Genomic DNA, 15,312 nt, shown 5'->3' with positions numbered 1-15,312 from the left:
ATATCTTTTATTCCAAACCCGCAAAGGGTGAGCTCCTCTCACTGCTCTGTGCGTGTGCTGACCCGCCGAAGCTTTTCCTACACTATTCTGCACAGTGGGGCAACGGTCAGTATCCGCTCCTGAACACTGGTACCAGAATAGAACAGCCCACAGAGAGTAATAAATGGACATATATGGGTGGTTAGGAGAGTCCCTTTTATGCTGTAAAAACTACAGGCAGTATGAACAGATGGCAAGGGAGAGAGCCCAGAACACAGTGGGAGAAAGGTAGGAAAAAAGGGGCAAAGAAAAAGCAGGGTGAGTGTTTGGTTGGGCATTAAAAGAAGGCAACATAAGGCCACTCTCTCGTGTCTAAACTGGCACACAGTGCTATTGAGATCAGGGCTGGAATCCAAACAGAATGGATGGTTCCTTAAAAACAAAGTGCACATGCTAATATTGTCGGCAGTAAAACTCCGACCGATGCCGACAGGCAGATGCACAAGGAGAAACAGGGCACTAGAATGCATGCACGGCCATAAACCCTTTATTCCCTGTTTACTTTGCAAGCTATACACACACGGTTACTTGTCGGTGCGTGTGCAAGATGTGCACTGCATAATTTATCATCGCACTTTCAGCTGAGGCGCAGTTTTTTCAGTTTGAGGAAGATTGGGGGGGTTGGGGGGGGGGCGCAGCTTCGGAGGGAGTCAAGGAATGAAGGAGAAAGTTAATATGAAACGGAACATGAGACAATAACTTAATCAATTTCTTTGTGCTGTCCTTGTGTTTACAGATTTGTACTTCCATCTTCGCAGTGCCCTTCTAACCCCCCCGCCTTTATGTTTGCTCATCACAGCCAAGCCAACCACTGACCACATTTATCCAGTGCATAATGGAGAGTAATTGAATGTGAAAAGCTCATTTTTGAAGAGAGGCGATATTCTAGTTGGATGTCCAGGCGTGTCCGCATGTGCCATTACTTTGATATTAGCTGAATGCTGTTTCTCATTACCTTAATTAAAGCTCCTCATGTGCCGCTGAGCATATTAACACACTGATCTGTGGCAAACTAATGATCGGCTGGTTGAAAATACCCCCACCCCCCCACCCCACCCCCACCCCCCCACCCCACCCCCACCCCCTTAGACGCTGTAATCTCACTCTTCGTGATATTCATCAAAGATTCACATCTCCATCCAATCATCATTGGAGGATAAAAGGATTTTAAACTTGTGAGAAGCTCAGTTACATCCAGGCCCGCTTCTTGTGTGCTTGTTCTGATGAAGATTTGCACACAGAAACATACAGATACAAAGTTCAAAAACACTGATCTTAAAGATCAGGGGATAAGACTTAAAGGAATCTTAGCAGAAATACCAATATTAATATTATTAGAGCTATGTAAAGCCAATGTAGAAATAGGGCTTCACTGTTGCAATAGATTCTTGAATGCAAGAATACTGAGTGGTATAAAATAATGACTTGAAGGGATAAGACCAGGGCCCCAGTCCTAAAGAATTAATGCTCTGCACGTGTTAGATGTATTCTTGCTGCGTTAGATTTTCTTTGTACTTCGGTCAGCAGTAAACAAAGAGCCTTTTTCAATTTCTGAGATAAATCTGATATTATTGTTATTACCACTTGCATTTCACGCGATGTATAGAGTTTGGGCTGTTTGGATACTATAGATGGCTATTTGGAGTTTAGCTGATTTCACTCCATATTTCTGTGATGTTTACATTCAGCTTAACATTGTTTAAGGTGAGTAATTCAGTGAAGTGCAGAGCAAGCTATGTACCCTGTTGCTGTGGGAAAAAAAAATTGTGCACTGATATAAAGGCCTGGCTTGGCCCACTTTTATTTCTGCTGTAACTCTATGAAAAACCTGAATGCTCCCAGACTGCTGAGTTTAGTGATAGCTGGGAGTCCTCTCTCTTTGTTTTGGTGCCAGGTTCCGCTACAGAACGTTGCATTCTGCACTTAGTTTCACATAGAAACATTCTGCATTTGTTCAGGTATATAACAAGGTAGTATTTTATTTGGATTTGTACTGAACCAACATTGATGTAACAGATATTTTTGGTAAGAATATGTGTACCGTTACACCCCTAGTGTGAACGTACCCAAAGGTTTTAAAATTGTGAGGTTCCAAACTGCTTCTATGTTTTTTTTTTTTGTCAAAGTTTTAAGTTTTAAAGTTTATAGTTTTAAGTCTTTTTATTGGGATTGTTGAGAAAGTGTCTGAGTGGTTTTCTGCAGCTCTTGGGAGTAAAGTGCTACACGTCCTTCCAGCTGTTGCTACATACATCTGTAAAGCTGGCTACAAGACAGGCCAATAAGCATTTCCTATATTTACACAGGATAGAACTTGATGTATGTTGAAACTGTTTAAAGCTGCTTCTGCATGACATTACTAACGATTCTCAGCTTGCCAGAAAACATTTTGACCTGGTGTTTTTTGCTCTGGGTCATTTTTGAACCTTTCCCAATTTGTACCCCTATTTTCTAATAACACATTGTCTTTTTATACCTGTAACAAAACCACTTTGTACCATTGTCCTTCAGTATTGGGTGTAAATACTTTGGTAGATAGTTGATTTGATCAATCATACAAATGAACAATCCAAAAAAAGTGTTCAGACAATGCATTTAAATTTCTCAAGATTTTAAATTAGACCCTGTTTCCACTGATTGTGGTCCAGAAACCCATGAATGCCGGTTAAAGCAAGGGTTGGCGATTTTTCCGGAATTTAATTCATATGACCATTATTTGACCAATAAGTCTTTTGAAATTACCATCTCTTTTTTAAGGGAACCCTGGCCATTAAAATCTACAAGTAAAAAAATGCAAGCTAACAGTTTAAGTTACGCAGAGCATAGTTTTTAAATTATTGTCAAGCTTCAGAAATGAAATTACGTCCAAAGGTTTTCCAGGTGAGTACTAACAATGGGAAATGGTTTAATTTCTAACTCTTGGAAAATACAAAAACTATGCAGAAGAAAAATTAGCTGCACTCAATGATATCATAAAATTGTATTTAAGTCAGCAAAGAACAAAGGACATTTTCAGTATCTGGAAATATTGCTGAATGTACAGTTTTCCAGCAGTAATTGCCCAACAATAAGACTCAGTTGCCTTGTGTGTAGTTTTGTACATTCTTGTGAAAAGACACAATTATTAAGTACTGCTTGTCTTCAGTTAGGTCATTTGGTAAGATTTCCTATATTTTGTGTAAAGAAATACTTTTTTTATACAATTATACAGATTTTATAGGTTAGTTCTGCATTGTATCCATACACAAGTTGCTTAATGTGTGCAGTAAAAGTCCTCCATTGTGTGACATGAACTTTGCATTAAACATGCTGCTTCAGCTGTAATGAAACCCCATTTTGGCAATAGTGTTTGGATTTAAAATTGTCCGAATGATGTAACTTACACATTTAATATGGCTTTAAATGTAGTTTAAATGAGGTATCCAGCCGGTTAGAGCTGCAGCAATGAGATATTTCAGTTTGGGTACAGACCAATATAAGTGAGTAATATGTAATACTGGCGCGCCAGAGGACGTTTGCCTTTTCCAAGCCAGAAGTCATATTTATAATGAATTCCACTTTTTGACTTCATGAAAAGCCAGCATATCAGATTTTATTGTCACTGCTTTCAAATTTGCTGTGCCGAGGCATTCTAGCCCAACCACCGCAGGACAACACTAACAAAGATCACAGCAACAAAGCCACACGGTTTCCTTATGCCATTAGGTTGACTCCAACATGCTTTTAATTTGTAGTAGTAAGATGTTTTCATTCAGCAAATTACTTATGTTTGGTGAGGAGGAGGGTGTGCGTCAGAAATACGACAACCGAAAGCAGTTCATGTGGCAATTAGGAAAATCCCAAGAACCTCTTGTATACCCTGAATAGATTTACACAAATCATAGAGCGGTGCGCGAGCATCAGCCCTCCACTGATCCCCTCCTACCCTCTTATAGTCATGATTAAGGAACACTGAGCTCACACAAGAGAACATGTCGTCCCTCCCCACTCCCTGCTAATGCACACTGAGTCAACCTATAGCCCATTATGGAGGCAGGGCAAGAGCAAACTTGTGTTCGAGAGCCACCCTTTTACACAGGCTCTGTCATCTGACTGGCTTATCATTGTTGGTTTAATCTAGCTATTTCATAACTGTCGTGTGTTGTGTGCCGGAGTGTGAGGAAGCAAGTATGTTTGAACGTTGGCATTGTAAAAGGGGAAAGAAAGTTCATCCATCCGCTAGAATAAAGATAGATTGTAGTTTCTTGCAGAAGTATACTGACCTTCTACTTTTATACATTTTGTCAGATTACAACCACAGACTTGAATGTGTTTTATTGGGATTTTTATGAGAAAGAGCGCCACAAAATAGGCAATAACCGAGTGGAAGTGTGGGTAAAATAATACATGGTTTTCATTTTCTATTAAGTTAAAAATCTAAGAATTTTACTCAGCCTCATTCACTCGATACCCCTGAATAAAATCCAGAGCCATCCTTTGTCTTAGATGTTATCTAACTTTTAAGTACAGTTTACTTTTGTATATTTGAATCTCAGTATAAACCCAGCTGCACTGTAAAGGGCTCAGAGGCTTGTTAGGGAACACTAGTGAAGACAAATCATCATGAAGACCAAGTAGCACAGCAGATCACTCAGGCATAAAGTTGTGGAGAAACGTTTATTGGGGTTGTGTTATAAAATGATGTCCCAGGCTTTAAAGATCTCCCAGAGTGCCACATGAGCATGGTTTATCTTTAAACCAATGCTGCACTATATCCAGACAGCATGTATTTGCGTTACATTTGCTCCATATTGCCATGTTGCTATTGATTACAACTAGCTTCTATTATACCATAGGGCTCTTTTCTTCTCTTACAATACCACCATCACTCTGTGATTTTTGGCATCTCAACCAACAAATCGTGCATCAGATGTTTGCATCATTATTTGGCAATAAGAGTCTATGCAAAGGACCAAATATATTGATGGAACACTATATACATTAGCCTCCCAAATATTGAGAAACAGGGAATATGTTCAGAGTTGAAGATTGGTAAGCTAATTGTGGAGCAGTCCTGTTAGAAAACCTGGAGAGGCTCCAAAAACCTTGAGATTAGGCCAGAGTTGCACTTTCCTCACTAGACAACAATGCTACACAAGTAGCCAGAGCTACGATGAAGAGCTTTAGAACAAAGCACGTTTATGTATTAAAAGGGCCCAGTCAAAGTATTGACCAAAATCTGAGTAAGAATCCAGGACATGGTTTGAAAAGTGATGTTCACAGACATTCTCCATCCAATCTGACTGAGGATGAGCTATTTTGTAAAGAAGAATGGGTAGAAATTACAGAACTTAGATCTGAAAAGCCGCTAGAGACCTACCAGCTTTTCCTACCAATCAAGGGACTTTCCAACCTACCTAGAGCCTTACAGCTGTACTTGCAGCATAAGATTGTTTGAAAAAGTATTGATTCAGGGGCATGCCTCTAAATGCACGCCACAGTTTTCAGATTGTTTCTTTTTCCTTTCTCCCATGCCCTACTCTGTCGCCCTGTCACATAATATATATATATATATATATATATATATATATATATAAACTGTTTGTAAAGTGTTCGCAGTTTAGCATGGCACAACAGGTTAAATGTGAACAAAACAAAACAAACTGCTGAACAGAGATTGCACAATAAATGCAGTGGGTTTAACCTTTGTTTTTGTTTTGTGCGAAGAAAAACTACTGCGCACCCACGCACGTACACTTTTTAAGTCAGACTAGCACAGCTAGATTGATCTATAAGACCATTTTCAACATCCATACAGATTATTGTCTGAAATATTTTTGGGTGTGTAAAACACAAACACACATAAAACCGTTCTTTTGGGACCCACAGAGCTTTAATGACAGCAAGCTGCTTTGTAAACGGGGTCAGGCAAGGGGGAGTCACTGCTCAGACCCACACTCGTATTACCTGCATGATACGCTCCCGTGCTTCATCCACACAGAAGTGAGCAAACACATTCAGTCTCACACATGAATTGTCAGACAAAGTTGTTTTTTCATGTACAGTCACGGCATCAAACCGTACAAACAGATGCAGCTTTTATTTATCTGCAAACGTACTTCTGAAAAAAAAGACACACACACACACACACACACACACACACCTCACAGCGCAACCACAGCTGAGAGCATACATTCGGTGGAGGTAGGATCCAATTTGATTTGACCTTGACAGCGGAGAGAAAAGCAGAGTGGGCTGGTGGGAAGAGGGGTGGATTGAGCGATGGATGGAGTGTAAGAAATGAAGTGATGGCCTTGGCCAGATGCCTGTTGCAGATACTTGAGAAAAATTACATGACCTTGAACTGATGGAGATAAATCATGGAAACAAGAGAGCCATGTGGGATGGAGACATCTGTACAAATAAAACTGGATGACAGGCATGCATCAAACACCGGAGGTAATCCCGCCTACATGTGCATGTGGTGTAATGTCTCTGGCAATAAAAATGTGGATCGCAGAATGAATCTTCAGATTTGCCGAAATGACAGCAAAAGGCAGCTTTATTGTTCGTGATAGAAGATTAAAACAAGATACAAGATTTATAAAAACAAAAAACAATGGCAACCATGCCTGAACTAAGCACAAGTGAGCAAATTTACCACCGTTATTTATCCTGAACACTTTTCCAAGAGATTTCCGTCATCTCTGCTGATTTTCTTTTATTTGAAGGAAAATGTAGCGACAGCAGTTTCTGCTGTCAAGAGGCAGTCTATATGTTTGCTCTTCCAGTTTGGCAGACAAAAAGGCACACCTGTCATTAGAGATGTTGCTTGTGACAAACAAATCCCAGATGTGCATTAAGGATTTTTTTTTTTTCCCCCAGCTTCTGTTTGTTCATCTGGATCGCATTCTTAACAACATCAGTCATCTACCAACTGTGAACACAGACAGCCTGGGATCGTCGGATGAGTGGAAGATGCTGACGCTCTTTGAAACAAAATATGTAAATATGATTGCCAAAAAAAATGAGGAATTTTTTTTCTCATTTGTTTCAACTGTTGAGAAACAAAAAGAGGCAAAGTAAATGTGTTTAAGCCAAGTGTGTTAAGGAGCCATATCAGTATTATGTTTAACATCTTACTTTGTTACTCTACCTATTACAGTAATTGTACATATATTTTCACTTATCAACATGAGGCATTGGTGTAGAAAGCTAATGAACAGCAAAAATGCCTGCCACCATGGAACCACTTTCAGTAAAACCCATAAAATAAGTTCTGGTTGTTTCTTAAAGCTGCTTTTTGTCTAAGGCTAGAGTGCTTTGTAAAAGTAATAATACCCATGAAAAAACATTTTCATATATTATCATGTTCAACATTGTTCAGTATTTTATGTGATACACCAGCACAGATGAGTGCATAGCAGTGGATTGGAAATGATACAAATATAGATCCTTCTAACACATTAAAATACACTTTGATCCAAATCATTCTTTTATGAACCACTGATTGTTTTGTTTCCAACTGAAAACCCATTTTCAAGTCTTTTCCTGTCTCTGACAGGGTTCGCTTCCAAAACAATTCCCTATATTTAACTCCATCCTTATTTATCATCAACCCTGATCAGCTTTCATCTCCTACTGAAGATAGACATCCCCACTGCATGATACTACCAAGACCAGGCCACCACCTGCTGCTTTTTGAATATAGCAGGAAAATATAGGTATAAACCTCCATCTACGCGTTTTTGAACATATAGGAAGCAAATGTAATATGCAATTGTAACATTAAATGCTACAAATATATATGTTTGAACGTGTTTGAAATAAATAAAATCCATTAAATTAGAAAAACAGCTATTTTATAGTGGGGGGAGTGTGTTCATGGTAGTGAGCCGTATCAGTTTTCTGTTTCCTGTTGTGTTTTGTATGTGAACCCCGGTGTTTAATTTTGGTCTCATCTGCCCAGAACAACTGCTTTCATGTATTTGCTGAATTCCCTGCCTGGATTGTGGCAAACTGCAAAAGGGATTTCTTTATGACTTACTCTCAGCAATGACTTTGCTTTTTTTCCCCCCACTGTTTCATTAAGTCTAGATTTGTGGGGTGGATAACTAATAGTTGTCCTGTCAACAGATTCTCCCACCTGGATCTCTACAGCTCCTACAGAGTTACCAAGAGTCTCTAGGCTGCATCCATGATTAATAATATCCTCTTTCTGCCTCGCAGTTGAACTCAACAATCAGGTTTGCCGTTGAGCCAAACGCTTTATATTTTTTTAGATAAGGGACTGAAGAGTGGTGTGAGAGGTTCAAAGCTTTGGAACTGTTTTCTAACCTCATCCTGGTTAGAACTTTGCCACGAGTTTACTTTTGACCTGTCAGCTGTGTTTCTCAGTGTTTATGATGTGTTTTTTACCCATTAATATTCTCTAACAGCAGATTAAATTACACACAGGGTAACTCTACTTATTAATCAGATGACATCTAAGGACCATTGATGTCAATTTATACAAAGAAGTTTGTTTCTGTTACATGACAACATGTGAACAAGGTGGAGGGTTACTGGGGAATGTTTGCAATGCTGTTTTTTTTTTATCCATGAAACACATTTTCGCTTTTAAACAGTTGCTATTGAATCTCCAGTCTTTACTGCCTGTGGTTCTGTCTCTACATAACTGTGATTCCAAAACGTGTTTGGATCACAGTTCAACATTTCTTTTATCTATCAGCTGAGCAGTCATTTCTCTTACCTGCTCTTCCCACACTGCGTCCACTCAATAGCGAGATCTCTCTATTCTCACAGCATCCGACTCCCACACTGTCTTTCTCTTCTTTTTTCTCCCCCATCTCTCTTGTCCACTGACACTTGAACGTTTGCTAAATATTGCTGTGAAACTGCCTACTCCTCATATTTACTATCGCACAGAAGAGGAAAAAAAAAAAAAGGATGAATAGCGGCAGACAAAGGGAACGGCGAGTGATATGATGCAGGAGCAATCGATCAGCCCCTTCGCAATCCATTTACTGCCTCTTGGTGGTGGGAGAGTCAGTGTGTGAGTGTGCATTTGTGAAATGTATTTATCAAGACAGCCCCATGCAAGTGTAAGTAGGGAAAGTAAAAAAAAAAAAAAAATCTGAAAGAACCAAGAAAGTAGTGAGCCAGTTTTCTGTGTTGCATGTAACCTGAGCGGCGTATGAGGTTCAATCATTTCTGTATCGTTGGCTAGTAGACAGGATGGGTGCAGGGTGCTGAGGGAAAAGGGAAAATAGGAGGGGGGAAAGCACTGAGGGGGGAAGTGTGGGCCCCCTGCCCTGAACTTGAACTTCTATCTGGTGGCAGCTGGGTGGGGTTAAGAGGGGAGGACAGGGTCAGGCAGCCAGAAGGGAAGAAAAGGAAAGATTCAGCTGAGTGACATTTGTGTCTACCGGCTAGAAGACAGATGGAAAACGGGGGGGAAGACATCGTTTTGTTTTACAAGCACGTCCAGCAGCTACTCTGACACCTTCCAAACTGTTTTATCACAAGACCTAAAGTGCAGACTCCCTGACCTTTTACTGGCCATTCGGGGGCCACCATCGATATCTTGAGGAACCTGAACAATGAAAACTTTGCTTTTTTTTTGGGGGGGGGGGGGATTTGTTGCTGAATGAGCTTAAGCTTTAAACAGGGGTAAAAGTGAAGAGCAAAACAAAGATCAGGAATTGTAAGATGAGTTAAAACCATTTGCAGGACAAAAAAAAATATACATTTGAACAGGTAAGTGTTGAAATAGGTCAACCTAGGTGGACTGTCCTACCTTCGTCTGGAGATAGTGGGGGTAGTAGTAGGTGTAGTGGGGGTACATTGGCTGCTGCTCCAAACGTTTTCCCATGTAGCTAGAATCCAACTGAAGGTCCTGGAGGCTGGAGATAGAAGCTCACAGATGGGGTACGATCACTTCCAACCACTGGCCAGTATCCTTCAGGGGGAAGGGGGGGCTGTTCCAAGAGTGGGTACAGAGAAAATGTTCTTCTCTTGCTGGTGTTAGATGCACAGCAGACAGGACTAACTAGAGGATAGACTGTGCATGGGATTTCCGTCTGATTGCAGCTTGAAGGGAGCTGGTTTTTTAAGGGTTTGAAAAGTGCGAAGCCAGGGTAGCAGAAGAGAGAGGTTGGGGAGGTGGATGTGTGAGGTTAGGAGGGCAAGATTTAGAAGGATGTTAGCAAAAGTGGGAACAATAAGGGAAAACTGAAGCGGAGGACATAAAGTGGGTAAGAGGAGATGGAAGAGGAGGAGGATGTGGCATGAATGGCTGCGTTCTGCTTGCCGGTTCTGGACACTGTGTGGTCTAGAAATTAGACTCACTCGTCTTCTCCGGTGCCCTGAACATGCCCCTCAATTTGTCATCCAATGTCTCTCTCTCTCTTTCCCTCGTTCTGTCTCTTTTGTTGTTTTATCCGTTTTATCCGCTTCCCTCCTGCTTCTTTTCCCCTCTTAAATCAAACGAGGAGTCTGATCCCAACGGGAGCTCAGCTGTATCCCGAAGAACACACGGCGTCCTTCTTGCTCTATCCCCAAAAGACGCTGGAATCAGCGATGAACTCACACATGGATGTGGAACCGGAGAGACAACAGGAGGAGGAGGAAGAAGAGGAGATGAGGAGAAGAGGTGGTCTGGAGCTGCAGCTGTGACTGTTTTTTTTTTCTTTCTCTCCCTCCCTCCCTCTTTTGTTAAGCTCCAGGGATAGATAGGTAGATATCGCTGGAGTCTTTCACTGAGGATGAGCAAAGAGGAAAAAGCCTTGGTAAAAGGCAGATAGCCTTATCCAGACACACTCTCACAAAAAAAAGGAAAATCCCCTCTGATCCACAAGGTGCCCCTCCAACACTTTTCTCTCTTCTTCTCTTCCCCTCGGCGATCCCTCTCTTTCTTCTCAGGCTCTTTCCCTGACGGTTTGCTTCCCACTGAGCCTGGCAGCCGTCACCGTGTCTGTGTGTGAGTAGTGGTGGTGGTGGCAGCAGCGGCGGTGGTGGTGGTGGTGTGGTATGTGTGTGACTGTGCATGTAACTGAGAGGGGAGCGTGTTTGTGTGGCTGCTGGCGTCTGCTCCACTCTGCGTGCGAAGGCATAGGGGGGCTCGGCTTCGGCACAGCGACGCTCCTCCCTCAATCCCTCTCTTCCTCTCCCTGTTGTGTCTTTCTCTCTTTGCCTCTGTGTTCATTATGGAACTATAGGAGGGTGGGAGTGGTCGGTCCTGCCCTCCTTCAAGTTCGTGTGTGTGTGCGTTTGCTCTCAAAGGAGGCTGAGAAAGACACAAACTGACTGTTCGGCTGGGTAAGCAGATGTGGAAAAAGGAACGAAGAGTCGGACATGTGCTTGGTGAAGGGGCTAAACATAACGAGTGAAACTTGGAAATAGAGAGATCCCCCGTCTGGCACTCCGATGGTGTAAGCAATGCTTAAGCCAATAATTCAAAGATCATTTTAATACCTAAAACACTCTACTCATGAAAGAACTCAGACATGTATGACCAAGCAAGATGCTGGATGTACATGCCCAGTGAACGGCCACCGCATGGAGAGGGTGCAGCGTTGACTGGCTGAGTGGCACGGTGACCCACTGACACAGTGCTGCCTGTTTCATGATGTAACCAGGTTTAAGTAGCACTCTTACATAAGCACAGGGAGCCATGCAAAAGAAAGGTTCCTCTGCCCTCTGACTACAGCAGTGTGCGTGTGTGTGTGTGTGTATAAGAAGGCTTGGCAAACAATGCAAGCTCACTGCAGAGGAAAAAGGGCACGGGAACAGAATGCTAAAATGAAACGGTTCCAAAACAAGGACTTCTTTTCTATTGGTCACTTATACTGATGCAAGTCTGGAATTGCCCTCTTACTCACACTGAGTTCTTGTCTGGGACTTTTAATGGCAGCATAGCCATGTTGAAGTTTAAAGCCTCAGTGTGTAATACTTTCACACAGGCGCACCATGTGGCGAGCTTAACGAACTACAAACAACCTCGCCGTAATGGCTACAACAGATGCCTCGGAGTATAAATGTAAAAATGTAAACATGTCCCCTATGCATTAGCTACTGCTAATAGCTACGATCATTGTGTGAAATGGTATTCAGCTCTGTTTTCAAGTCCGTTTGTTTTTTCCTAAGGCTGCTTGTAAATTCTGTGGGCTTGGGCTAGTTTCTGAACGTGCAGCCGCTTATTCGGGGTCTAAAATAAGCGACTATAAACACCAGTAAAGAGACCTGGCCAGTGTGGTTGCTGTACTACAGACAGTGAACAGGCCGGCCGATATCCCTCCATGTACTGTACATACATTTCCTCCCTCTCCTTAATGTCTCTCTCAGAGGCGAACTAAGTAGAGTAGTTGCTGCTCTTCACTGCCCTGTTTCTAACAAAACGGCAAAAATAATCTTCACTGTTATATTAAATTAACTAACCTGTGCAGTAGAAAGCCTGCAACCTCCGACTCAGTTCTGAGTCCATGCTCCCTAATAATAGCTGCATCGATATAGACTCTCGTTTTATCTTGGTTATTACTTTTTCTTTTCTTAGTTATTTTCTCTTTCTTCCTGCAGGGTAAAGAGTATAGATGGTCTTCCAGTTCAACAGAAAACGGTCATCCTTTTATACGTACTCCTTCTCCACTAACAACATTTCTTCATACAGGAGACAGATTGGTAAAACACGTAAGGTTGACAACTTTGTCCCCTTTCGGGGGCTAATTAAAAGCCAAATTTGTTACACACTGTCCCTTTAAGTTAAAATCATATAGGCATTTTAATGAGACTTTTTAACTCAATTTTATATTATTGTCAAGTGTTGTTTTAAATATATATGTTACTTTGTGCTTTGGGCCCAAGTTTACTTCCTTGGGTTCTGCTCCACTCATGTGTAATTAGTCTTCCCTCTCAGCTTCTTTGCCTTTCTCTATGCTTTGGCTTCAAATCATTTCCTCCAATTAGCTCATTTGGTTTATATGTCACCTTCCTTCCCACCCCAGTAATTAAGCTATTCTCATTGTTCTCCACCGGATTCTTCCATTACTGTGCCCATTTTTCTACTCGGTTCTCTATCCACGTTCCTCATTCTGATATTTTGTGCTGGCCTGTATTTATTTATAAAACCATTTCAACTCGCCACGCTGCTTCTACGGTCCTGTGTGCATTTTTGCATAGCTTTTGCATGTTTTGCCCCACAAAACATGACAGACCCAGATTCGAACTGATGCAGGTTTATGTTTAGGGACTGTATGTTAAAATAAAAGCCTGTAAACTATTTTTTAATGAAATAAAAATTAATTATGAACTTTAAATCAGGAATTTAATATTTCACATTTAAACTGGCTAAAGCATCTTATAGTACAGTGAAATAATTTGGATTCTCATCAGAGATTTCTTAAAACCTGCCAACATTTCCAAATCCAGCATGTTTGATGACTAACAGATGATGAACGTTGAATAGGATAAAACAGAGCAGCTTTATTGCAGTATTCCTGTTTTCCGCAAAAAGTCTCAATTTATCTTGCGCTCATGCTGCTTTAATTAAATCGCAAGCATGTCTTCACAAACACTTTCCTCTGAAATAGCTTATTACATCTCTTTACTTCCTTTTTCATTTATAAACACCAATAACCTCTAATTCTAAAAGAAACCCGTAACATGGAGTTTTTTGCAACAACACTTAGCCTGATCAATAGTGTTGGCAGTGCAACCTGGTAGTAAGGAAGCACATGTAAATTCATTGTAAAAAGACTGGATATTTGCTCCTCTGACTAGCCGGTAACCCAATCAGATTCAACATGTTCCCATTTCTCACGATGGGGCACTAAAACCTTTCCAGTTTTGCTTTCCCTATCTTGGCTTATAGTGGCGACATTTTCTAAGTGAAGAAACATTTATGGATGCAAAATGGACAGTGTTTTCAGGTGTGTTTTATGACAATTGTCCAATAATCCATTAAGTATTGTTTAAGAATTATGGCATTTAATTGTCATGAAAAGCATAATAAAGATGTCTACAATGTTTACATTAAATGCTTTTGAAGATTAATGGTGCAGTTTGAAAACTAACTGTTTAATATAATATAATATAATACAATCATGTTTGATGCAGATACATATAGCAAATAAATGTGCAAAAGGAATATCATGGTACAGTACCTAATTTGGTAAATAAATACTGAGATGAGGAAATTAGCACAAATGCTAGTCTAAATTTGACTGGTTTGTAAACATAATTATTTCAGTCTTAACAACTGCGTATTTTGTCCTAATTGAGATTTTAGTAGATCAACAGGCTTTTTTTCACCTTGTCTTGTGCATGCAGTGATGTGTGAAGTGAAGGCAGCTCTGAGTCTCACATAACACAACAGCAGCATCATGCCTGCAGGCAAGCCCAGACAAAGCACTGTAATTTGCTGAAACATTCTTTGGTTTTATCTGCATTGCCTTGTTAATCGTTTGACAAATTGAGCTGGCTTATGTTACTTCATGAAACAACGCTGTTTCAAGTACTGCATGCATACCATGTTGCAATAACTATTTAAGCAGTGCTTTAAGTGGAAATAAATAAGTGCTCCCCTCATTGACATTCACAAATGCAACAAAAACATCACCAGCCAAAGTAAAATCATAGTTATGGTAAGCATAATAATGACATATTTAAAATGTTTAAAGCGTATTATTAGAAATTAGCTACATGAAAATATTTGGTCGACAAAAGGTGGACGTCTCTCCAGTCTCTCCTCCATGAGCCCAATATGTAACTGAGTCGAGCAAAAAAAGGTACCTAAGCTACAGGTTATGAATGGAATAAAGGGTGGCAATGGGAATGAAAAAAAAACTTGCAAAAATAACTTATTTTTTTAATGTTTTAGACAGAAAAAAGCATAATTTCACTTACATTTTCACTAAACTTCTTTGAACAGATACAAAAAAAAAACATTAAAATGATAAATGCGAAAGTAACAACATGGGAATTGATCCCACATTCGGCATGTTACATCTGCCCTAATTCAAAAATGATTTACTCTGGACAGCATTGTAAAAGTGTGTTAATCTGAAGTAATTTGCCAAAGTTCTGCAGACTTTGAGGATTTGTGGTTTTAATGAGTTCCTCCCAATGAATTTTCCACAGAAAAAAAAACTTGTTATGATTACATTATTCTCTTTCTTTTGAAAAGTCAGACATTTATGATGTTTTTAGGGGTTTTCACCAAACAAATACAACATGTGAAAAGAGAACAAAAAACAAGTCTTATTCTAAGACAGTACTTCCCCGGGGGAGTCTGTTTTTATT

At 40.4% G+C, this 15,312-nt stretch overlaps 1 protein-coding gene across 3 annotated transcripts in view; it reads right to left on the bottom strand.

The window, feature by feature from the left end:
• The window catches only part of LOC105927712 (RNA-binding motif, single-stranded-interacting protein 3), a 173,597-nt gene extending 162,477 nt beyond the window's left edge, over nt 1-11,120 (bottom strand). For 2 of the 3 annotated variants that reach the window (XM_036130553.1, XM_036130544.1), the window contains exon 1: nt 9,815-11,120. In XM_036130553.1, coding sequence (XP_035986446.1) covers nt 9,815-9,889 — 75 coding nt within the window. In that variant the 5' untranslated portion in view covers nt 9,890-11,120. The remainder of the gene's footprint in view (nt 1-9,814) is intronic. The other variant, XM_036130537.1, reaches the window with a different exon arrangement.
• Between the last annotated feature and the right edge of the window lie 4,192 nt (nt 11,121-15,312).

This window comes from Fundulus heteroclitus, chromosome 3 (genome assembly GCF_011125445.2).
Source record: "Fundulus heteroclitus isolate FHET01 chromosome 3, MU-UCD_Fhet_4.1, whole genome shotgun sequence".
NCBI classification, from domain to species: domain Eukaryota; kingdom Metazoa; phylum Chordata; class Actinopteri; order Cyprinodontiformes; family Fundulidae; genus Fundulus; species Fundulus heteroclitus.
The sequence above is the reverse complement of the archived record's forward strand: the minus strand, read 5'-3'. Positions and strand labels throughout refer to the sequence as shown.